The sequence below is a fragment of the Fukomys damarensis genome, unplaced genomic scaffold (assembly GCF_012274545.1).
Source record: "Fukomys damarensis isolate Sample0158 unplaced genomic scaffold, DMR_v1.0_HiC HiC_scaffold_39, whole genome shotgun sequence".
NCBI lineage: Eukaryota > Metazoa > Chordata > Mammalia > Rodentia > Bathyergidae > Fukomys > Fukomys damarensis.
The window spans coordinates 78,674,163-78,696,343 of record NW_022900951.1 but is presented as its reverse complement, the minus strand read 5'-3'; the positions used below and the strand labels follow the sequence as shown (position 1 = coordinate 78,696,343).

Here is a 22,181-nt window from a genome sequence, read left to right as displayed (position 1 = left end):
TAACTATGTTGAAAACCTGTACTCCAGTAAAGTGGAGATTCCAGAAGGGATAGATTACTAGGTAAATATGAATAAATAAAAATTGAAACAAGACAATATAAAAACCTTGAATAATCCAGTAACAGGCAATGAGACTGAAGCAGTAATAAAAAACCTACTCATTAATATCCAGGACCATCTAGATCAGTGGTGGCAAACCTACAGCATACGTGTGGGCTGTATTGTTGAAAGCTCTAAAAGGTTTGCCATCACTGATACATATTTAACACTGAATTCTACAAGACCTTCAGGGAAGAGCTAATGCCAGTAAGTCTCAAACTCTTTAATGGAATTCAAAGGGAAGGAATACTCCCAATATTATTCCTTGAAGCTAGTGATACCCTGATTCCAAAATCAGAGAAGAAGCCAACTCCAAAAGCAAACTACAGGTCAATCTCACTAATGAACATAGAAGCAAATATCCTTAACAATATATTGGCAAAGAGAATGCAACAAATCATCAGAAAGACCATATTGGTATAGGGCATGACAAAGCTGGCTGGTGAAATGAGCAGAACCTGCCAATTACAAGATTCCAGGATAGCATCAAATAAGTCTCAGGACCCCATATGTAGAACTTCTTGTAGGCTCCCATGAGATGTGGAAAGCATAAGAAAGCATAAGAGCATGAGATGTGGAGAGCATAAGGCCACAAGGAGCCCACTATTGTGACTTCTCAAGATAGCCTATGCTGTGTCTCTCAGAAATAGTGAGTGCTTTTATCTTCTTTTTTTCTTGTTCTGCTCAAATTCACTCTGCAAAGCTGGTTTCTCTCATACCTATTCACCCTTCAATTTATAAATAAACTTTTGGCATTGTTTTTGGCTTCTCTGGTCCAATTCTTTGTTCAAGGCAAGGAGGACCTAGAATACTTTTGATTGGTGAGCCATTTCTAAAGAAACTATGCAACAACAATATGTCATAGGCAAGTAGGCTTCATCTCAGGGATGAAAGGACGGTTCAACTTATGTGAATCAATAAATGCAATACATCATATAAACAGAAGAACAAAAATAATCATATGATCATATCAATAGATGTAGAAAAGCCTTGGACAAAATCCAACATCCATTCATTTAAAAAAACCCTGAAGAAAAAAGGTAGAGAAGGACTTTGTGTCAATGTGATAAAAGCCATTTATAAGGGACCTTCTGTCAACATCGTATTAAGTGGGGAAAAGCTGAAAGCTTTTCCTCTAAAATCAGGAACAAAGCAAGTATTTCTACTATTATCCTTCTGTTCAATATAGTACTTCAATTGATAGCCAGAGCAATCAAGCAAGAGAAAAGATTAAAACAGACAGATACATATAGGAAAGGAAGAAGTAAATATGAGCAGATGAAATGATTTTTTTTTCTTTGTATTTATTTATTTTTACGTAGTTCAAGCTGGCCTTGAACTCACTATGTAACACAGGCTGGCCTTAAACTCACAGCAATAGGTAAAACTCTTGAAGACATAGGCATAGTGAGGACTTTCTGAACAAAACACCAAGTGCACAAGAATAACATTGCAGAAATAACACTGAGTCAATAGTTTTATATCAAATTAAATAGCTTCTGCAGAGCAAAGTAAACAATGAACAGTGAAATAACCCACTGAATGGGAAAATAATTTTTGCCAGCTACTCCTCAGATGGGATTAATACCTAGACTATATAACAAACTCAGAAAAATTAGTCCCCCCCAAATAAAATAAAAAAAATAGGGAATTGAAATGAATAGGCATTTCTCAGAAGTACAAATGGCCAATAAATACATGAAAAAATATTCAAAATCTCGGCTATTACATAAATGCTAGCTAAAACAACACTGAGAATTCCATGTTACTCCAGAAAGAATGTCTATCACAAAGAAATAAAAAAACAAAAACATGTTGCCAAGGTTAGGGGGGGACATGAACACTTCTACATTGTTGGTGTGAATATAAACTAGTACAACTACTATGGAAATCAGTATGGAGATTCCTCGAAAAACTAGAAATTTAACTAGAAATTCCATTTGATACAGCTATATTCTCTTCATAGGTATCTTCTCAAAGGAGTTAAAAAAACATTATATTACTGTGACATATGTATACTCATGTTTATACCAGCTCAACTCAGAATACCTAGATCTTGGAAGTGGCCTAAATGTTCATCGACAGAAGAATGGATAAAAAAGTATGATATTTATATACAATGGAATAGTAAACTATAATGAAGGATAAATTTAAGTCATTGTAGAAAAATGGAGGTACCTTGAGAATGTACTGTTAAATGAAATAAATCAGACACAGAAGGTTAAGTATCACATGGTTTCTCTTATATACAACACCTACAGCATAATTTAAAGGGCAGAATAAAAGATAGAAAATAGGAAACAGGGAGATAGATCTTTTGCAAATGGGAAGAGGACCAAGATATGCAAGGTGGGAGGAGGGGAACTAAAAAGAATTAAGACATATTATGTGCATGTTCAACATGAAGAATGTAAACATTATGTATTGCAATCATGTACTAATAAAATTTTGCAACGTTTTCAAAATATGGTAAATTTAATGTTATATATTATGCATATTTATAATTAAAATTTAAAATATTTTCTAAAGTAGAGAAATATGAATAAAACAAAAAATAATTTTAAAAAATATTAACATGATAAACATTTAGCTAGAATGCATGAACAAAACAAGAAGATTCACATTACTAACATCAGGACTAAAAAAGGGAAATTTCCACCAACCTTACCAAAATAAAAAGGATTGTAAAATATCCCAATAAATTAGATAACACAGATGAAATGGATAAATTATATAAAAACACTAACTGTTGAGAGTGACTGAAGAAGAAATAGAATGAATAAAACTATAACAGGAAAAGAGATTAAATAGTAATTTTAAATCTTCCCATTAAAAAGCTTATGACTACTAAAAAAAGCTTATGACTACTAAAAAGCTCACTACTAAATAGTTGGTTATGTGTTTATTTTTTTTCATGGTACTTGGCATTACCCCCAGACATTTAAAAGTATTTTTAAACTTGATGTGAGACAAGGTCTTGCAAAATTGCCCAGACTGGGCTCAAACTTGTGATTCTCCTGCTTCAGCTTCTCAGAGTGCTAGAATTAGAGGTGTGTGCGATCACACTCGGGTACTACCAAATATTTAAAGAAGAATTAATATTAACACTTCACCAAGTTTTTCAAAAAATATGAGAGGAAAGCACAGTTCCTAACTTACTCTATGAAGCTAGTATGGACCTGTAACCAAAATAAGACAGACATTGCAAGAAAAAAAAAACAATATTCCTTACAAATATATACAAAACCCTCCGCAAAGTACTGACAAACAAAAATCTAGAAATATGTTAAAGGAATTGTTTTCCACGTCAAAGCAGGATTCATTCTAGGAATGAATCTAAATATCAATTAATGTTATAAATCTTTTCAATAAGATAAAGGCAAAAGACCATATGACAATGCTTGTAGATGTAGAAAAAGCATTAGATAAAATCCACACTTGTGAATGATAAAACCATTCAACAAACTATAAATAGAAGGGTAGTTCCTTAATCTGATAAAAGGCATCCACAGAAACCTTTCCCATACTGGTAGCAAACTGAAATGCTTCCCCCTATGATCAAGGCGCCATTTTGTCACTTTTCTTCAACATTATGCCTAACGTTCTAAGCAATATAGTTAGCCATCAAGATCTGAAAAGAAAAAAACAATCCCTGTTCGTAGAAAATATAACCTTACATGTAGACTAAAGAATCCACCAGAAAGCTGTATCTCATAAACAAGTTCAACAAAGTATCAGGGTACAAAAGTCAATAGACAAATCAATTGTATTTCTATACAGCAGCTATGAACAATCAGAAAATTAAGAAAAAATTCCATTGATAATAGTGTCAAAAATACTTAAAAACAAATTTAACAATTAAGTATGAAACTACAAACCCTGAAAACTTTAAATCATTGCTGAAAAAACAGAGGACCTAAATAAATGGAAAGGTATCTGATCATCATGCATTGGAGGACTTATTGTTAAGATGGCAATACTACCCAAATTGATCTACAGACTCAAAGCATTAGCTATAAGAATTCTACTAGGATTCTTTGTAGAAACTGACATGATGGTTGTATAATTCACATGAATTTGAAGTGACTGAAACACAGGAGTAAATCTTTATGACGTTGAATAAGCACAAGCAATAAAATAAAGCAAATTAGAAACTGGACTTCAAAATGAAAATGTTTGTGCTTCAAAAAGACACAAAGAAGTGAAAAGAAAAATTCACAGAATAGTTGAAAACTTGCCAATCCATGTATTTATATGAGGGACTTGAGATCAAGAATATAGAAAAACTCTTACAACTTAATAAAAAGGCAAACAACCCAATTAAAAATGAACAAAAGGTCTAAATTTTTTTCTGAAGAAAATATACAAATAGCCCATAAGCACATGAAAAGATGCTGAATAATATCAAAACACATCAAGATAATTCAAATCAATACCATAATGAAATCACTTTTCATCCTCTAGGATGGCTAGAATCAAAACTACAGCTAATAAGTGTTGGGAAAGATGTAGAAAAAAATGGAACCCTCATACCTTGGTCATCACTGCTTATTCTAAGATACCTCCCTTACTATACTGTAAACTCTATGAAGGCAACATCCATGTATGTCTTGTTTATTATAATGCCTGGTTCACTGTATGAATAAATTAAATATTTATTCAAGACATATTTCCTCATGCTGTATTTTTTTTTTCATTTTGTTAGACTTAATATTCCAGCCTGTTAAGGGAATTCTGAATCCAGACTTGTTCAGGGAATTATAATCCAATCCTATTGTGTCATACATGCATTTGACATGCACACCATTCCAGTCTTTTCCAAATCGTTAATGTTGAAAATGAGAGAGCTAAGGATAAAATCCTAAGAAGGTATCTACTCCACTGGCCACATATTATCAATCCATTACATCTGCAGTCTTCAGCTAAGACTTTTAAAAAAAATTAATCTTATTGGTACATTTTAGGTATACAATATAATGAAATTCATCATTAGAAATTCGCACCTTTATGTAATCTATCTTGGTTCTTATTTTCTCCCCATTCCCCTCCCCTCCAAACCCTCCACCCCTCCCTATTTACAAAGGCTTTGTTTCCATTTTTTCATTTTCTCATATTAATTCCATTCCCTTTTTTCCTTTCCCCTATCCCTCCCACTTTCCCCTTGCTCTTTTTCTTCCTATTTCTCATTATGTATTATACCTTTTAGTTCTTATTTACACTTTCAGTTTCTCACACCAAAGAAACTACTCGTAGACTCTTTAATTATAATATTATTTAGCCCAAATTTTCTATCTTGACTAGAACAGGTATAGGAGAGCTTCCATTTCTATGATACCTTTCTGTACCTGGCATCTCCTGTATTCAAGTGGAGCTGAACTAATCATTTCCCTATCTTTCTCACAACTGTAACTTTTCTCACTTGCCACAGTATATTATAGTAATTCTTTTACAAATTAGTCTCTGCTGTAAGGTCAGGTTCTCCTATAAAAGACAAAGTCTAGGATAATGCCAAAAATTTAGTTGGTAATGAAAAAAATAGCTAACACGTTTTGCAATGCAAACACACTAAAATTATGACATTTCCCACTTTTGCCATCATAGTATTACTACATAGTATCTAAAAATCCTTTAGACACCCTTACCTGTAGCACAAAAGTAGCAGCATAACTCAGAAGAGAAGGGTGATGGACTATATTTAAGCTGTTTTTAAACTTTACTACTCCAGATTTTTCTAGGATTTTGGGGTCAATAGATATTCCTTTCTCAAAGGGTTTAGATGTCCACAGGCAACCAACCATGGTTGTCAAATAGTGATTAAATTGTTGACAAGTCTTGCTGCTGAAACTGAACTCTGATTTTGCCTAATGAGAAAGAAATAAAATTGTCATCATCATTTATTCTTTTTTCTTATTATTCTTAGTTTTTAAGCAATGGTGACATAACAGATTGTTTATTATTCATACCTTTTGTACCAACTCATTCTTCTTTGCAGCAATCAAATTTTTATGATATCTAAGAAAAAATCAGAATGAAGTGTTTAACATGACTTTGGATGTAATGCTTTTGAAATAGAAAATAAATGAAAATGTACATTTTAAAATGGAAATAAATTCAAATGGGCATATAAACAAATTTTCAGTTGTCTAGTTAGTTAAAGATTTCAATCGGGGGCTGGGGATTTAGATGGGGCTGGGGATTTAGTGCAGTGGTTCCACTGCCTGCCTCACAAGCACAAGGTCCCGAGTTTGACCCTCAGTACCAAAAAAAAAAAAAAGATTTCTTTACTTTTGTGGTACATTTTCTTCAAAGAATTAAAATAGAGGCTCAAAACTGAGTTGTACATATAAGAAGTGACTATATGTATATTTTACCTCAATGAAAAGTAAAATGAGACATGCTTTGAATGTTTCACTATTAAAAAAATAATAGAGGGTCAAAAATTGTCAGTTATTGATACAGAACACAGTTTATGTTAAAAAAGGTATAGCAGAAAAAAGGAAATTTAGAAATGTTACTTTCTTTTTGCCTGAGGACTGTTATCTAATTAGCTTTTATATATATTAACCCTGGTATAGTTCTACAAATTATGCCAAAAGGGTCTATACTTAGAATGAAAAGTGTAATTAGACTTCAAAAGTGAAGCAATTATAGATCATAAACAACACTTACAGCTCATGTAATTGCCAACAGCTTTTAAATCTCCCAGAAAATGTTTTCTTTTTTTTACCAGAGAAGCTTTTATACATTTAAACCAGTCATCAACCAATGACTAACTTTCAAGACAAAGAAATCAGTCCCACATTGGAAGATTATGCCCCCCCAAACAACCTTTTTTCCTATTTCTAAAGACCCTGGTAGAAAATAAATAGGAATTCTTACTGTATTACAGTTGAAAGATGAAGACAGAATTATGATATACTAATTCATAAAATAGTAAAATGGCTTGTACCTGTGCATAATGTAACAAAGCTGGTTCAAGATACTGGTATCCAAGCTGAGAAGTGAAGCATAGAAGATCCCAGGAGGAAGCAAAACCACTAATGGAAGGTCATGATTTATATATATATCACATACCTTTAGGGGAGAATGATAACCTAAGTATATAGATCATTTTCCAGAAGTCAACCAACTTCACCCAAAAAGTCATCAATATAAGATAAGCAATAATGCAACATTAACTTCCTGATGTCTAAGTTGATTAGGCAGCTACAAGTCTGCTTAAAATATACCTCATCAAACATCAACTTTACCACAGAAAATTATTTCTAGAAGACTATTAATGAAATCTTTTTTTGGGGGGAAGATGTCTTGCAATGGGAGAGGGCAGGGTAGAGAAAGGGAATGCTACTTTTTCCTCAAGTTCCTTAAATACTTTATTATATCAGTTAGCTGTCAATTTGAAAAACAAAGAAGAGCATGCTACTAAGCAAATGCTTAACACAAGATAACTAGATATTAGTGAAGAGAGGAAGCCAGGAAAAGTGAGATTACAATAGGTATTTAGTGGTAATAGTTCCATGCAGGTTGAATATCATAAAATAAAAGAGGACTAGAATTATAAAGGTACAAGGTTACCAGGAGAAATAAGGCAGTTGAAAGGTAGGAGTAACGATCTAGAGAAGTGAGTAGATATTTTTGGTTTTTACAAGGTTGGGATGTACAATGGAGGAATAAAAAGTGATGTTAGAGATTTCTGTGTAGGGCCAACACTGTTACAGGTTAATGTATGAAACCTGGACCAAAACAAAATTACATTTGTTTTTATACTTTGTTTTATAAAAGTCAGTTACTCAGTTGAAAATACAAGCATTATCTTCAAAATGTAAGGTTAAACTATACTAATAAGAACCATAGCCTAACTTCAATGGTTGTACATGGAATTTAAATAATAGGCCTATAAAGAGCTATCACAAAAATCTAAATGATGAAAATAAAATATGTCCTACCTTCTTATAGAAATCCAAAACAAAGTGCAATAAGAAAGTACTGTTATTCTCCAAGCGCATGGCAGTAGTTGACAGCCATCCTACATAGTGAATCAGTGTAGCCACAGAGTTCATGGATCCACCCAAAGTTGTCTCTCTACAAAAAGAAACTACATTTAGATCCAGAACAAAATTGCCACAATTTCCAAGCTAAAGTAGATAATATATAACAAAAAGTTGATAAGATTATAAAAGCTATCAGTGCCACAATGTATAATATATGTAAAAAAATACAATGATGAATCATAAAACTATACTTAGCCCTCTAGGGAATTATTAACATCAATTCATAGAACACTCTCAGCAGGAAAAAGGATTAAGTTTTGATTGTAGATAGATAATGCTACCAACATCTAGGGATACTAGTCAAAGTATTTGTATCTACTAACTGATAAGCAGTGAACTTTGATATTCCTCAATAATGGAAGTACTTAAATGAAAGCTATATAAAAAAGTAGAAAAATCAGTGTTCATTAACACAGGAAAAGAACATGATAAATTCAGAATAAAATTTGAAAACTAACAAAAAAGTAAACTAGAAAAATGAGAACTAATTAATCTGAAATAAACCACAAGTGGTTTAAGGAAATAAAGATTAAAATGACTTCTTCCTATGATGTCAACAACATTGCAACACACTGAGTGAAACCTATAGTACAGAAATCCAAACCCAGTTTTGCTTAAATTTCTCAACTAAAAATGTTGTTTAAAATATTTTCTCTGGAATTCAATCTAATCCTAAAACTGAATTAGGAAATTGTTTTGCATCTTTCTTCTAGTAAAATCTAGATCTGGTTATTTTAAATTTTCCCCAAATTAATGAACTGAGTCTTTTAGAACCACACTGGGCATAATTTTTTCAATCTATATTACTTACCCCTTTTAATACACTGTTAAGCAGATTAAGAAAGAACCACAAAATGTGAATTCATAGTTCTATCCTGCTATCTAGGTAATCAACAATGGTAATGCACAGGAAAATGGAAAAATATACAGTTGCAGAGCTTGAGATGGTAACTCTATCACAATCCACCTCCATGATGGTTCAGTGCTAAAACAAGCAGTGAAGGAGGGAAGGATATGGAGACCATTCAGATGTGCAGCATCCCCATAACTAGCTATAGTACTTGCAAAAATGATATAGTTTTGGTAGCACTTGGCAAATGTGTATGAAACAATTTGCAACAATGATGACTGTTCAAAACAGCACCCCCCATCTCTTTTTGCAGTACTAAGATTGAACCCACATCTTCACAAATGCTAGGCAAGAACTCTACCACTGAGCTACATCCCCAAGCTCAGAAGAGCCTCTTTTGAAGTGTTTCTCTACAGGAAACTATCGACATTTTAGAAAAAACAATTCACTGTTCAGGACTGCACATTTAAAATCCCTAATTGCCACCTACTAAAAGATGGTAGCACCCTCTTCCCAGGCACTATGACAAACAGAAATATCCCTAGAGAAACACTGAGAATGGTTCTCTACCCTTTCCTTTTTGTGATTTGTAAGTACAATTTATTCCCTTTTTGAGAGTTATATGGAATCTTATGACAGAAATATATTATGTATACGAATATATCCAAAAGGAATTGTTGAGAAACTAAGAGCTCTACTATATAGTGCTAAATATTATTACAACAAGCAAAGTTACCTACATGTTTATCCATGTATTTGTTTACGAATTTTAGAAAGCACTGTTCCTTTTTAGATGTTCTCCCTGAATCTATGACAATATTAAAGAAGGATTCTAAGATTTTTGGAAAGATAATATAGAAATTGTGAAGCCTCTATTTCAGAGGTACTTGAGACTTGCACTGCAAGTTGGCCAAAGGTTTAGAGATGTAAATGTACCTAGTTGGCCGAAGTTTATAGATGCAAGCATACTATCTTTTCTTTTTTTTGGTACCAGGGATTGAACTCGGCTCCTTGAGTTTGCAAGGCCAGTGGCACCACTGAGCTAAATCCCCAGGCCGGGTACTAATCTTTTCTTATTCATTAAGTTTATTAGTACAAACTAGATATACATAATGATCACATTCATCATATAGAATTTGTACTTGTACATGACATATCTTGATTTTAATTTTTCCCATTCTTCTTCCCTCCCTATTTACAAAAGCTTTACTTCCAGTTTTCCGTCTTTTTTCATTATTTTTTCTTTTCCCTTCCTTTCCCTCTCCCCCCTCCCTAGTGCCCCTTTCCATTCAAATATTTTCTTCCTATTTCACATTATCTATTATATAACTCTTGGTCCTTATTTACACTTTCAGTGTCTCACACCACAAACATACTATTCTTAATTAAACTGCTTTTTCTGACTTTTTTTTTTGGTACCAGGGATTTCGCGGTGGAACACTAAGCTAAATCCCCGGCCTCTGTTTTTAATTTTCATTGTTTCTTGGACCAGAATTATTGCTAGAGTTTAACTCAGTGGATTTAGGGCAAGGCCTCAGGATTTTAATCTCTAACAAATTCCAGGGTGATACTGATGATACCACTGGTCTGAGGAGAACACATTGAGAAGCACAGCTTTACAAGATGTTTTCACTACCCATTAGTACTTCATTTCCTTCTAAAAACAATTAACTATGTTATGAATATAGTAAATTAAAAACAATTTTCTTTACTACTCTCAAGAAACTTCTATCCTCTGTTCTTTTACCCCACTTTTACCCTACAGGGATAAGAAGATAAGGAAAACTGGGCCTGGATGAATCTTTTAATCAAATTAATCACCAGCTATTTGCAACTAAAGCCAAGGATAATTCGAACCGTGGTTAGTTTTGAAGATATTAAAATTATCAAATTTTTAGATGTCAAACTGGTACCATTTTCTCTACAGTTGAGATGGTATTTAGGCTTTGCTTAAAAATAATTCTGGAAGAAGGTGAAGGGTATAATAGATGAAAAAAATTAACCATGAGATGATAACTGTTGAAGCTTGCCATTACATGTGGAAAACAAAAATCAATAATTCACTTCAATAAAAATGTGGGCTCTTTATGAACTCCAATTTATAAATAACTAATGCACAGAATGGAAATATACAAGAGAATCAAAAAAACAAAGATGTGCAGCAAAACTGCCTCAAGGTGAGACTTATATATGTTTTATAAATTGAGTTAAACTGAACAGAAGTCAAGTTGTAAATTCTAACCTCAGCTCTCTTTAGATTTTGCTATATTAACTCTTGCCAAGTCGCTTCAAGGCTAAAGGGTTGTTTTCTGATTGATGTAAAGGGAACTTGGAGAATTAACCTTTCTCTCAGGATTATGGGAAAGAAGAATGAAATATAACAAAAAAGTCTTTCAGAAAAATACTACTAAGTGCTTACATGAAACAATTGGTTCTGATGCTACACTATTTAGCTCCATATGCATACATTTCTGTACAAATTACTTCCAGGGGAAGACTGTAAAATAACTCACAGAGGACTGCTCATCGTAGGTTTCATGTGGATATCCATAGACAGCCACAGCAGCCAATTCTGTAGTAGCTCTTTTAGACTATGAAGGACACTACACTGGGGGAAAAAACAAAACAAAAAAGTCATTCATGAAATCATTCAGCCCTGTTCTGAACTAAAGAGACTTAGACTGGGAAGGGAACACGGAGATGATTATATCCAATTCAGAACTTAATAGTTGTTGCTCTAACAGTTTCAGTCTCCAGGAGACAGATGACTGCAAGTATAAGTTTATTTTGCCATTTTCTCTATAAGAAACATAACTCAACATATCTCCCCCAACTTAGCCTAGAAACAGACTTTTCTCAAACTACATTTATAATAGTGGTCACTTTGGTGGCACATATACTAAAGTACATTTATAACAAATAGTACACCATCAAGTAAAAACATTATCCTTATTGTCCCTTCTCAGAAATCCTTTGCAGTTGCTAAGACCTGAGTTCTTCACCCTCTGCAGTGTGTTCCACAACAACCCTTTCTGAGGGTCATAAAAATTTATTTTATCTTCCATGACTCTGAAAAACAAACAATTCTAATCATTCCTTTGTCAGGCCTTACTTGATTTCCCAGAGCCTCATTCACATACCAAAAATATAGTCATGATAGAACTTTATCCATGGCCAGGGATTTAGCTCAGTGGCACTGTGCCTGCCATGCAAGTACAATGTCCCGAGTTTGATCCCCAGTACAAAAAAAAAAATGCATCCAGGGACTATCCTTACATTTGTAAACAGTATATATCATCCCCAAACCAAATACAAAAAATTTTTCTTAAACAACTTGAAAAAATAATGGCCTAATCATTTAAGTAGTGACAGGGTGCTCAGAGTTCAATTACTATTTGTAGAAATTGACACTTTATTATAGTCAAGTTAGAAATATAGGTCAGTTGGAGCCAGGGATTTGGCTCAGTGGCACTGCACCTGCCTTGCAAGTGCAAGGTCCTGAGTTTGATCCCCGGGGTGTGCGTGTGTGTGTGTGTGTGTGTGTGTGTGTGTGTGTGTGTGTTGAAAGCATCCCTAGAGTCATCTCAAGCAATATTCTACTATAAAACTTCTATCAGTGTATTTTATCATTTGAAAAGATATTCAATGTTACAATGCTATATATGGAAAAAAATTTTAAACTCATTACCTATCTATCCTGCACTGCCCCCACATTAAAGAAAGGTATGAGGTGTTCATGTTTACAGAATAGGACATGGGTTTTTAAAACAAAAAGGCCAAGAAGGACACTTATACACTACATGTGAATCTTTTCTATTTATCTTCCCCTATTTAATCTCTGCCTGACCTACCCTACTGTTAATATATATACCTCTGAAGCACCTCCATTCGAGTTTGTTCTACCTGTAATACTGCCTTCTATCCAACTCTGCATTGTGTAACCACGCAGAAATTTTCTTTTTCCATGTGAGAATCATTCAAGTATTAGAAGGGAACCATAAAATCTTAAGACTTTTTTCCTTCAGACAAAGTGCCCCTGATTCTTAGAAGTTAAGGATGCAGTTAAGTAAGAGAACACTTGCCTACCATCCATGAGGCCCTGAGTTCCATTTCCAGAAGAGTAAAAGAAAAAACCTCCCTGTTTCCTTCTAGTTCCTCTACTATCTCAAACTGGAAAGCTTGAAGTTTCCGACCTTCATGCTTAAGCTCTAGCTACCACATCTTATCATTTTTTCCTTCAAAATTTCCAATTTCTTTCCTTCCAAATTCTACTATAGATCAATCCTTCAAAGCTTTGAGGTCACTTTATCTACCTACCTGGTCTCTCATATTCTATTCTCTTCTCCCAGTCCCAGTTCTTTCCATGACTGCTATCCTTGTATTAAAGCACTCTATTATATCTTTCTCTCCAAGAACCTGCAGTGGATAACACTTTGGCAAAGGAGTAGTATATATAACAAGGCCATAAAAATGTTCAATCCCTCTTTTCATCTGGTAATCTCACTACTGGAAATGTGTGCCAAGAGAATAGTTTAGGGAAAAAAATCAGTGTTATGAAGATAGTCAAGAAAATTATTCCTACAATAGAAACAAATTAGAAATAACAATAGAGAAATGATTAAATTATGGTACTAGGATTATGCCAACTATTAAAAATATTGTGAAGACCATGGAAACATGGAAATTGCCATGCAAATTTTATATTCTGATATTTTAATTTGTAAATTATATTTACAACTATATAGAAAAATGGTAAATCAATGAAGACAAAATGTAGTCAATTAACATTCCAAAGCAAAAGTAGCAATGATATGGCGATTTTCCCATGCAAAATTCTATAATGAAAAAAAACTTGATGACAGGTACAACTTACTGGGCATAAACAAAGAGTACTAAGAATGAGTAAAGAACAGATTTTTATACTATTCATTTATTAGAGTAAGGAGGGTAAATTGTGTTAATCATTACTATAAAACCTCATAAATTAACTGAATTTCTAGCTAATTCTACCATATTTTACTTTCTTATTGCCCTTTAACACCTTCTAAAATGTAAGCCCATTTGTTCACCTATCCTTTCTTACATAGCACTATACTTCTCTCTGCTTCCGGTTACCTTTCACTGATTCTATCCTTTCCAAATCTCTCAGTTCTACGGTAATCTACACATACAACTTCATATGCTTTCTCTGTCTCTTAACCCTAATCATAATTTGGCTCTCCTTCACAACCCAACCAGGACACTTTCTTCTCCATATATTTCTTTCACTTTAAATTAAGTTTATTGATACATTTAAGGTATACAATATGATGACATTCAACGTTGGGAATTTGAACCTTTACATGATGTATCTTGGCTCTTGTTTGTTCCCCATAATTCCAGAAACTCTCTATATATTTCTATATTTCATTTTAACACCAAGAATTGACCTAGCTTGCCACTGCTAATGTGGGAACAGAATATAAGCCTCTTCTTAGAGCAAACAAATATAAAATCAGAAATGAATCCTATTTTAAGAGAATCAGATTTAATTAAAAAGATACAACATTTCCGAGACAAATAAGTAGAAACAGCAAATAAACATGAAAAAATGTTCAACATCACTGGTCATCCAGGAGATGCAAATTAAAACAATGTTGAGATTTCACCTCACTCCAGAAAGAATGTGTGCTATGAAGAAATCAACAATAACAAATGCTGATGGGCTTGTGGAGAAAAAGGAGCCTTTCTCCACTGCTGGTAGGAGTGTAGACTGGTGCAACCACTGTGGAAATCAGTATGGAGCTTCCTCAAAAACCAAGGTCCCATTTGACCCAGCTATTCCCCTGCTGGGTATCTTCCCAAAAGGATTAAAAGAATCATACCATAGTGATATATGTGCACCCATGTTTACAGTTGCAGTTTCTAATAGTTAAATCTTGGAAGCAGTCCAAATGCCCATTAACTGAAGACTGGATACAGATGTGTGTGTGTGCGCACGCACGCGCGTGTGTGTTGTAATAAAATGGAATACTACTCAGCCATAAAGAATGAGAAACTAGAGACATTTATAATTAAAAGGATGCACACTGAGGCCGTACTTAAGTGAAATAAATAGGACACACATGTGTAAATACTGAATAGTTCCTCTGGTGTGAGAAACTGAAAGTGAAAATGAGTTTAAAAATGTACAATAGATGTGAAATAGGAAGAAAAGGTCCAAAGTGGAAGGAGGAGGGAAAGTGGGGGGAGTAGGGGAAGGGAAAGAAGGGAAAGGAAAATAATATGACAAAATGAAAAAAAAAGAAACAAAGTCTTTGTAAAAAAGGAGGGGAGGAGAGGTTGAAGGGAGGACAGGGGAATGGGGAAAAATAAGGCCCACGATATATCAAGTACAGGTACAAATTCCAAATGATGAATTTCATCATATTGTATATGTAAAATATACCAATAAACTTAATGAATTTTAAAAAAGATACTACAAACAAATCAAATAGGCCTTCTATTTAATCAACCCCACATGTCATATTTTCTATTTTAGAATGTTTATAAATACGGTGTGAGCCAAAACTCACAGTCTAACCTCATTAGCCAAACTTCTGCTTAGTTGAATTCATTAGACTATGATCAGACCTCCATTTTACATTGCCTTGTTATTTTCTTTATTTGAATGTTCCTTGGTTTTCTAAATATAATGCAAACTGTCTATTTTCAAACAATTATTTCTCTCTTGTGTATAAAATCCTTTCTCCTTTGATGGTCATACTATCCAAATACACTACCATTTACTTTTAAAATTTTGATTCAGTTTTTTAGGTGCTGTCAATCAAATCTAAGGCCTTCTACATACTAGGAAACTCTACCAGTGAGCTACACTTCAGCTCCTTTTGCTTTTTATCTTCCCAAATTGCTGCTATCTATATCCTGGAAACTCATCCATATTCACTAAGGATCTTAGTGTTCTCTGTCTCATGTTCTGCTATTGACACTTCAGTTATGGCAATGTCCATGAAGTAGTTCTGGAAGTCTTCTTTTGTGAATGTCCTTATAAGGTATGATCAAAAATACTATGAATGCTATTGCCCAGTGCCATCCAATGGAAAGGTAGGCTCATAAAGACATTATATCATTGGCCTTATTCACCAGATCTAGCATCGTACAATTTCCGGTCTTCCCCAAAGTCATAATGGCCAATGAAAGGTATTGATTCAGGACATTAAGGCAACCATGACAACACAACTAAAGACATTCATGAAAGAGGACTTTCAGAACTGCTTCACAAAGTTACAGGAGACCACAGCAACACTTTCACCACTGCTAATGCCATTACCAGCACCTCTGCTGCTGCCTCTGTGGGGCCCTTTGCCTCCTCAGTGTAATTCAGGCCCTCTGTCCCAGAGAAGAAATACTGCGTTTCTCTCCTGGCCCTGGGGCACACGCATGGTAGGTGATAGAGGCAGGGGAATGGTATGGTGGGCAGTGGAAGAGCAGGACAGACTTTGGTGGAGAAGGCTGGTGGGGGCTGTGGCCCTACCAACCAAACCTTGCTGCCTCCCAGTGATATACAGCATGAAGCTCTGTTAATGGAGAAGTTCAATAGCCAGGGCCTGTTTGACATCATCTGCTGGGACTCTGGCTGATGGGAACAAGCCATATAATTAAAACCTGAAGCAAAATAGATAATTCTATTAACACATCTGGACATGCAGGAATGGAATCCTATAATGAACAGGAACCAATTTCAAAATGGTCTGAGGCAGAGTGTGGTTCAGTCTGGGATGCTGAAAGTAGGAGGGTGGTGGATCCAAAACTAAACCACATCTTCAAGTCAAAGAACAAGCAATTCATGAGGTCGTAGCAGCCCAGAAAAAAGAAGCTCTGCTGGTGCCCTCTCCAGAGACTAAAAGCCAGGACTCTCCAGCTGTATCCCAGGAAACGTCCTAAGAATGGGCCCGATGCCTTTTGAAAGCTCCATTCAATTAATGGATTCCTATTACACAGAGTACCACTTCAGTTGGTCATAGTCACCACTGATCGTAAGTTATAGACTTTGACTTTGAGACAGTGGAGGACTTAATAGGGAGCAAGTTTTGCAGGGAGAGGATCGCCCTCAATTGTGCTACCAATTGGCCAGCCTTTTGAAGGGTGTGGCACATAGCAGACACTACAAAGGTCTGAGGTATAAACCATAGAACAACCTGGGGTAGTCCTGAAACAAACTTTTATATTTGAACCAGGAGACTGGACATGGGTTAAAGAGTTTGAGCTCTGGGATAAACAGAAGCTATAATGAAAGAACATAATCAGTTCCAAAGGTAACTTCAAAGAATAACAATAGAGTTAGTTGGGAGTAGGTACTATATTTGACAGTGTTTACTTGGTATTCTGTATCAGAGTTACAAACTAGAAGGTACAAGCCATTAGTATCAGGTAACCTTAAAGTTGTTGTGACTTTCTTTTACATGAATCTTCTAGCCAGTTTCCTCTCCTTTGTCAGAGGTGACAAAACATGGAGCCCTAGAGTGAATGAGGAAGCTCAGACATGAGGTATAAAGAAAATCATTTGCAGCCTTTCTGTCCTGCAAGGACTAATGAGAATTAGCAATGATTGTTCTATTCTTGTGTCTGTATTTTTTAGAAAAGTGAATGATCAATAAATGGTATAAACTTTATAATAAAGTCATTTGATATTCAAAAAAAGAAAGTGGCAAGAATGATAGGATAACTGTGTTCAAAGCAAAGGGGAGTACTTTTAGGCTAGAAAAGCGACTGATCAATAAATACCATCAGTCTTATAATAAAATCATTTGGTACTTAAACAGGAAAGAAAGTGGTAAGAATGATGGTTAAGTATGTTCAAAGCAAAGGGAAGTATTTTAAGAGGAATGGCAATGTGTCTCTTTCTGTAATAAAAATTTAAAAAAATTTACACATTTACAGTATATTTTGACATACCATGTACACATTTGTTATATTCATTCATTGTATCACTTGCTAAAAGTGGAAAGAGTTCAGGAAAACTGTATGTGACAAAACCTTAAAAGCAGAAAATTCTATGTATTACTTTTAATTGAGTAATAAAATACGTCAAAGTCCAGGACCAAAAGAATCAGAAAACCACTGCTAGAGTAATATCAATTTAGAATTGTATATTATTGCACTAGAAAAGTATTTCCTATTGATTCTAAGCAAGGCAGGTTTTATTTATTTTTACCTTGAAATAAATGGTTGATGTAAAGAAGAGCTGTGCTAGATGGTCAAAAAGTAGTGGCTTCACCTCTAGGAATTAAAAATAAAAATTATTCAAAATGCTTTGAATTCATATTACACTACATGAAATGACTCCAGGTTTTCAATGATACATACCAGAGAAGCTACTAAAAGGAATCCAGCTCACAAGCTGAAGGAACTGTGACCGACAACAAAGGCCATCCCAGAGAGGAATGCTCTTATACAGGAAAGCTTCACAGGAATAAAACCCCTCCTAAAACACAAGATAACAGTAAAACCTTACATGGAACTCTTTAGTCGTGATTCGTCTCTAGACAATTAGTTTGTTTTGTGCTATTAGCTGCTTTACTCTAAGAATAATTTTTGTTATTGATATAACTTGTTTTACGTGCCAGATTTTCTCATTGAAAAAGATGAAATAATTAGTATTTAGATACATCACCACTTTTATCAATACAGATTTCAGCTATCATAGAACATCATCAGTGGTAAAGAAGGTAAAAAGCCAAATAATGGTATTTATTTTGGTACTGGGGCTCAAACTCAGGTCCTTACGTTTGTGAAGCAGGCGGTGGAGCCACTGAGCTAAATCCCCGGACCAATAATGAAATATTTTTAAAGATAAATGAAATTTATCATTTTGGAGTACATACAATAACTTGAATATTCAATAATATGAAACATGTATAGTATCATATAAAAGGGACAGAATTTCATTAGAGGCCATAGACCAAATCCAAACTTCATCTGGAGAGGCCCAATTTAGGTTGCTTATGCTTTCACCAGAGTAATGACCCAGAACTTTCCCTCATGTCTTTCATCTTAAAATATTGGCATGTACCAAGATTCTATCTCAGACTTTCTTTTCATGACAAAAATTATCTGGACAATCTCCTCCACACTGGAGATAAAGCCACTACTTTTATGTTTTGGGTGGAAAATATAGAGTCACAAGCAATGGACATCAGTAAGTTCTTACTTGCATGTTGAGTACCAAACAAACTATGAGTAGGAGGACAAAATTTTTGCACCAAAATGTGTTAAAAACCAAATTTGACTAGTTTCAAAGCAACTGAATAGCAAGAAAGGACTGCATTCCTTTTCTCAAAGAACACCATTTAATCTTTTAAGCAGGAAAACTAAAAGTCAAACCAGAATGCTGCCTTATCTTCACTACCATCGTTTTCCAATTAAATGGTTTTATACCAAAACCTCTATTAAATAAACAAAACATCAATTGAACATTTTTTCATACTAGGTACCAAGTTAAGCATTTGTACATGAAGAAAAGTTAAGACATGTTTTCTGCCTTCTGGGAGCTCATAATGTGTGGGAAAAAGTGGATGTTGAAAGTTCCTTGACAAGGCTAAGGACAGGAAGCAATGGCAGCACACAGAATAATGAGCTAGCCCAAACAGGGGTGATGCATGGAGGATTCTTGATGCCGCTAATATCTAAATGACAGCTTAAAGTACAACTCAGTGTTACCCAGGTCAAACAATCCATTTGCTGGAACATATCTGACACTCAAAAAATGTTTGTGGCTACTAAGAACACAAGTAGTGACCTCATATGATTGACTTTAATGACTTAATTAGCTGAATGCATTCAAGTACATCTTCAATTTGTTCTCCTAAACTATAGGTCTTTCCTTTTTAACTACATAATTCAAAATATTGTTTCTTCAAATCCAATGATGTACAGATGAAAATTATTCCAACTAAGTTCCATTTAAAATGAGTTTCAAATTGAGCAAATACTGTTTAAAAAAGATGTCAGGTACTAATGAAAAGGTTTTTGATAAACATCTAAATAAACTTTAGTAAAAAGTGGTGGAGTGTGTAGGAAGCAAATGGAATCTTACTTGTAAGAAGCACTCTGCCCTGATGATGGTGTCCAGGAAGTTGGTAAATTTTTTTCCATGTTCATAATCATTCATCTTATACCAAATACATTCTACAGCAGAAACAGTAAATATAAAAATCTGGTTGTACAATAAAAACGGTGCAAAATATAATTATTACTACTCTGAAGTGACAAATGGTAAATTTAAAAATCTGTAAGTTTCATACATAATAGCCAGCTCATAGTGTAAATTGTAACAGAGATACGGAGGTGAGAGTGAGATATACATCAACAATATGGGAATGTAAGAGGAAAGTTTGTAGTAAAGAAAAAACCAGTAAAATTCACATATAACAAATGTGATTATCTTATTTCACATAGTGATCTAAGAGGTGATAAATGCATGAATGAAAACCTTGAGACTTCCCTAAAGTTCAAATAGAGTGAGTAGGACATCATCTACAAGTACTAAGAATTTAGCAAATAGAAGTACAATGAATTGTACGTCATATCCTCTCTGAAGAAAAAACTGTGCAGAAGAAGGAGAATTAGCCTGGAACTGACGTAAACTGACTTAAAACACCTGAAGAGTCAGAAGTTGCTTATCCAACAAGGAAATGCTCAATTTGGTCAACAGAAATACTATCTCTAGAAAAATATACCACTTTGGAGGAATGAAATGATCACCCTTTACTATGGCATGGATGAAAAATTTCTCACAGCCCTTTCCTTTAATTCTGTACATGAAAAATTTTCTAATGACAAAATTTTCTCCCGTATATTCTGATAACAGAGAGGAGATATTCCAGCTGGCAAATATGAACATTTTAGTCAAGACAAAGTCACTTCTATTATAAAATAATAAGTTGACATACTGGCTTATACATGAGTTTCTTGAATTTGATTAGCATTAACTCAATGACTTTTGCAGATGGCAAGTTTCTGGATGTAGAAGAAAGAAGAGGCCTTGCATCAGAGTAGAGCCATTCAGTAAGTTTGGGTGGCCATTCAGCAGTGCTTTTTTAATAACACCCCTCCTTTCTTACTGCCTTAAAATTATAACAGAAGCATTCATGCTATAAATATATAACAACAGATAAATAATTATGGCACAAGAGGGCTCTTCTTGTCTGGAATTTGGCAATCTCATAAAAGAACCCATTTGTAAACTATCTCGTTCCATTCACATTTGTCCAATGTTTTTAAGTGTCAATTCTTACCTTCTTGTAATATTTGACTCAACCAGTGGTAGAGCCTCAGTAAGAGGGACTCATCTCTGACACAGTTAATATAGTGAAGTAGCAGAGAGCTGTTTAGCACTGAGCCCATCTGAGAGGGCAGCTGTAAAGATGGAATCAATCAGTCAATAGTAAGTATACGTGGAAGTGAGTTGTGGCACACAGGAAATTATCATATAGGAAATATATAACAAAAGTAAAACTCATAAAGAAAATGCATATAAACACATGCTCCCGCCACATACCTCCAAGCAATGAATGTTTTGTAAGAGTAGAGGGAAGCTCTGAAGCTGTTCTAGTGGAAGTGACCTATTGCAACTGAGATGATCAGAAAGACTCATCTCCTTTTTTCCATGTCCTTTAGTGTAGCTACCAGAATTTAGCTTTGGTATAACTGAGTGAGAATTCCATTTCTAAAGAAGAAATAGGACAATATATCAATGAGCTACACAGACCACAAACTATAAATACCAAAGCAGTTGTTGCGAGGAGCAGTAACACATGTCTGTAACCCCAGCAACTTCGGAGGTTGAGCGAGAAGGACCACAAATTCAAGGCCAGCCTGGGAAACTTAGTTAGACTCTGTTTCAAAATAAAATGTAAAAACAGTAGGGATGTAGTTCAGTGATGGAGCATTTGCCAAGGAAACATAAGATCTGGGTTCAATATCCAGCACTGCAAACAACAAACAACAACAACAAAAACAAATAATTGTTAAGGCATTTCAATGAATATGGTTTGCATAGAATCCTGGGAAATTAAAATATGCGCAAATATCTAAAGACTTCACCAACATCTGAATGGTTATTATTTGGATTTAACAAAAGAAAGCCACACAAGTCATTTGGGGGTTTAGATACTTACTTCTTACTTTTTTTTTTTTTTTTT

At 34.4% G+C, this 22,181-nt stretch overlaps 1 protein-coding gene across 2 annotated transcripts in view; it reads right to left on the bottom strand.

Annotated features, from left to right (window-relative positions):
- Cenpi (centromere protein I) overlaps nucleotides 1-22,181 on the bottom strand; it is an 84,069-nt gene that overhangs the window by 12,220 nt on the left and 49,668 nt on the right. For both annotated transcript variants that reach the window (XM_010623403.2, XM_019207386.2), the window contains 10 exons: nucleotides 21,539-21,706; nucleotides 21,276-21,396; nucleotides 20,075-20,166; nucleotides 18,346-18,463; nucleotides 18,194-18,258; nucleotides 11,514-11,608; nucleotides 8,046-8,181; nucleotides 7,049-7,173; nucleotides 6,063-6,111; nucleotides 5,742-5,960 (listed from right to left, as the gene is read on the bottom strand). In XM_010623403.2, the coding sequence (XP_010621705.1) occupies nucleotides 5,742-5,960; nucleotides 6,063-6,111; nucleotides 7,049-7,173; nucleotides 8,046-8,181; nucleotides 11,514-11,608; nucleotides 18,194-18,258; nucleotides 18,346-18,463; nucleotides 20,075-20,166; nucleotides 21,276-21,396; nucleotides 21,539-21,706 (1,188 nt within the window). The remainder of the gene's footprint in view (nucleotides 1-5,741; nucleotides 5,961-6,062; nucleotides 6,112-7,048; nucleotides 7,174-8,045; nucleotides 8,182-11,513; nucleotides 11,609-18,193; nucleotides 18,259-18,345; nucleotides 18,464-20,074; nucleotides 20,167-21,275; nucleotides 21,397-21,538; nucleotides 21,707-22,181) is intronic.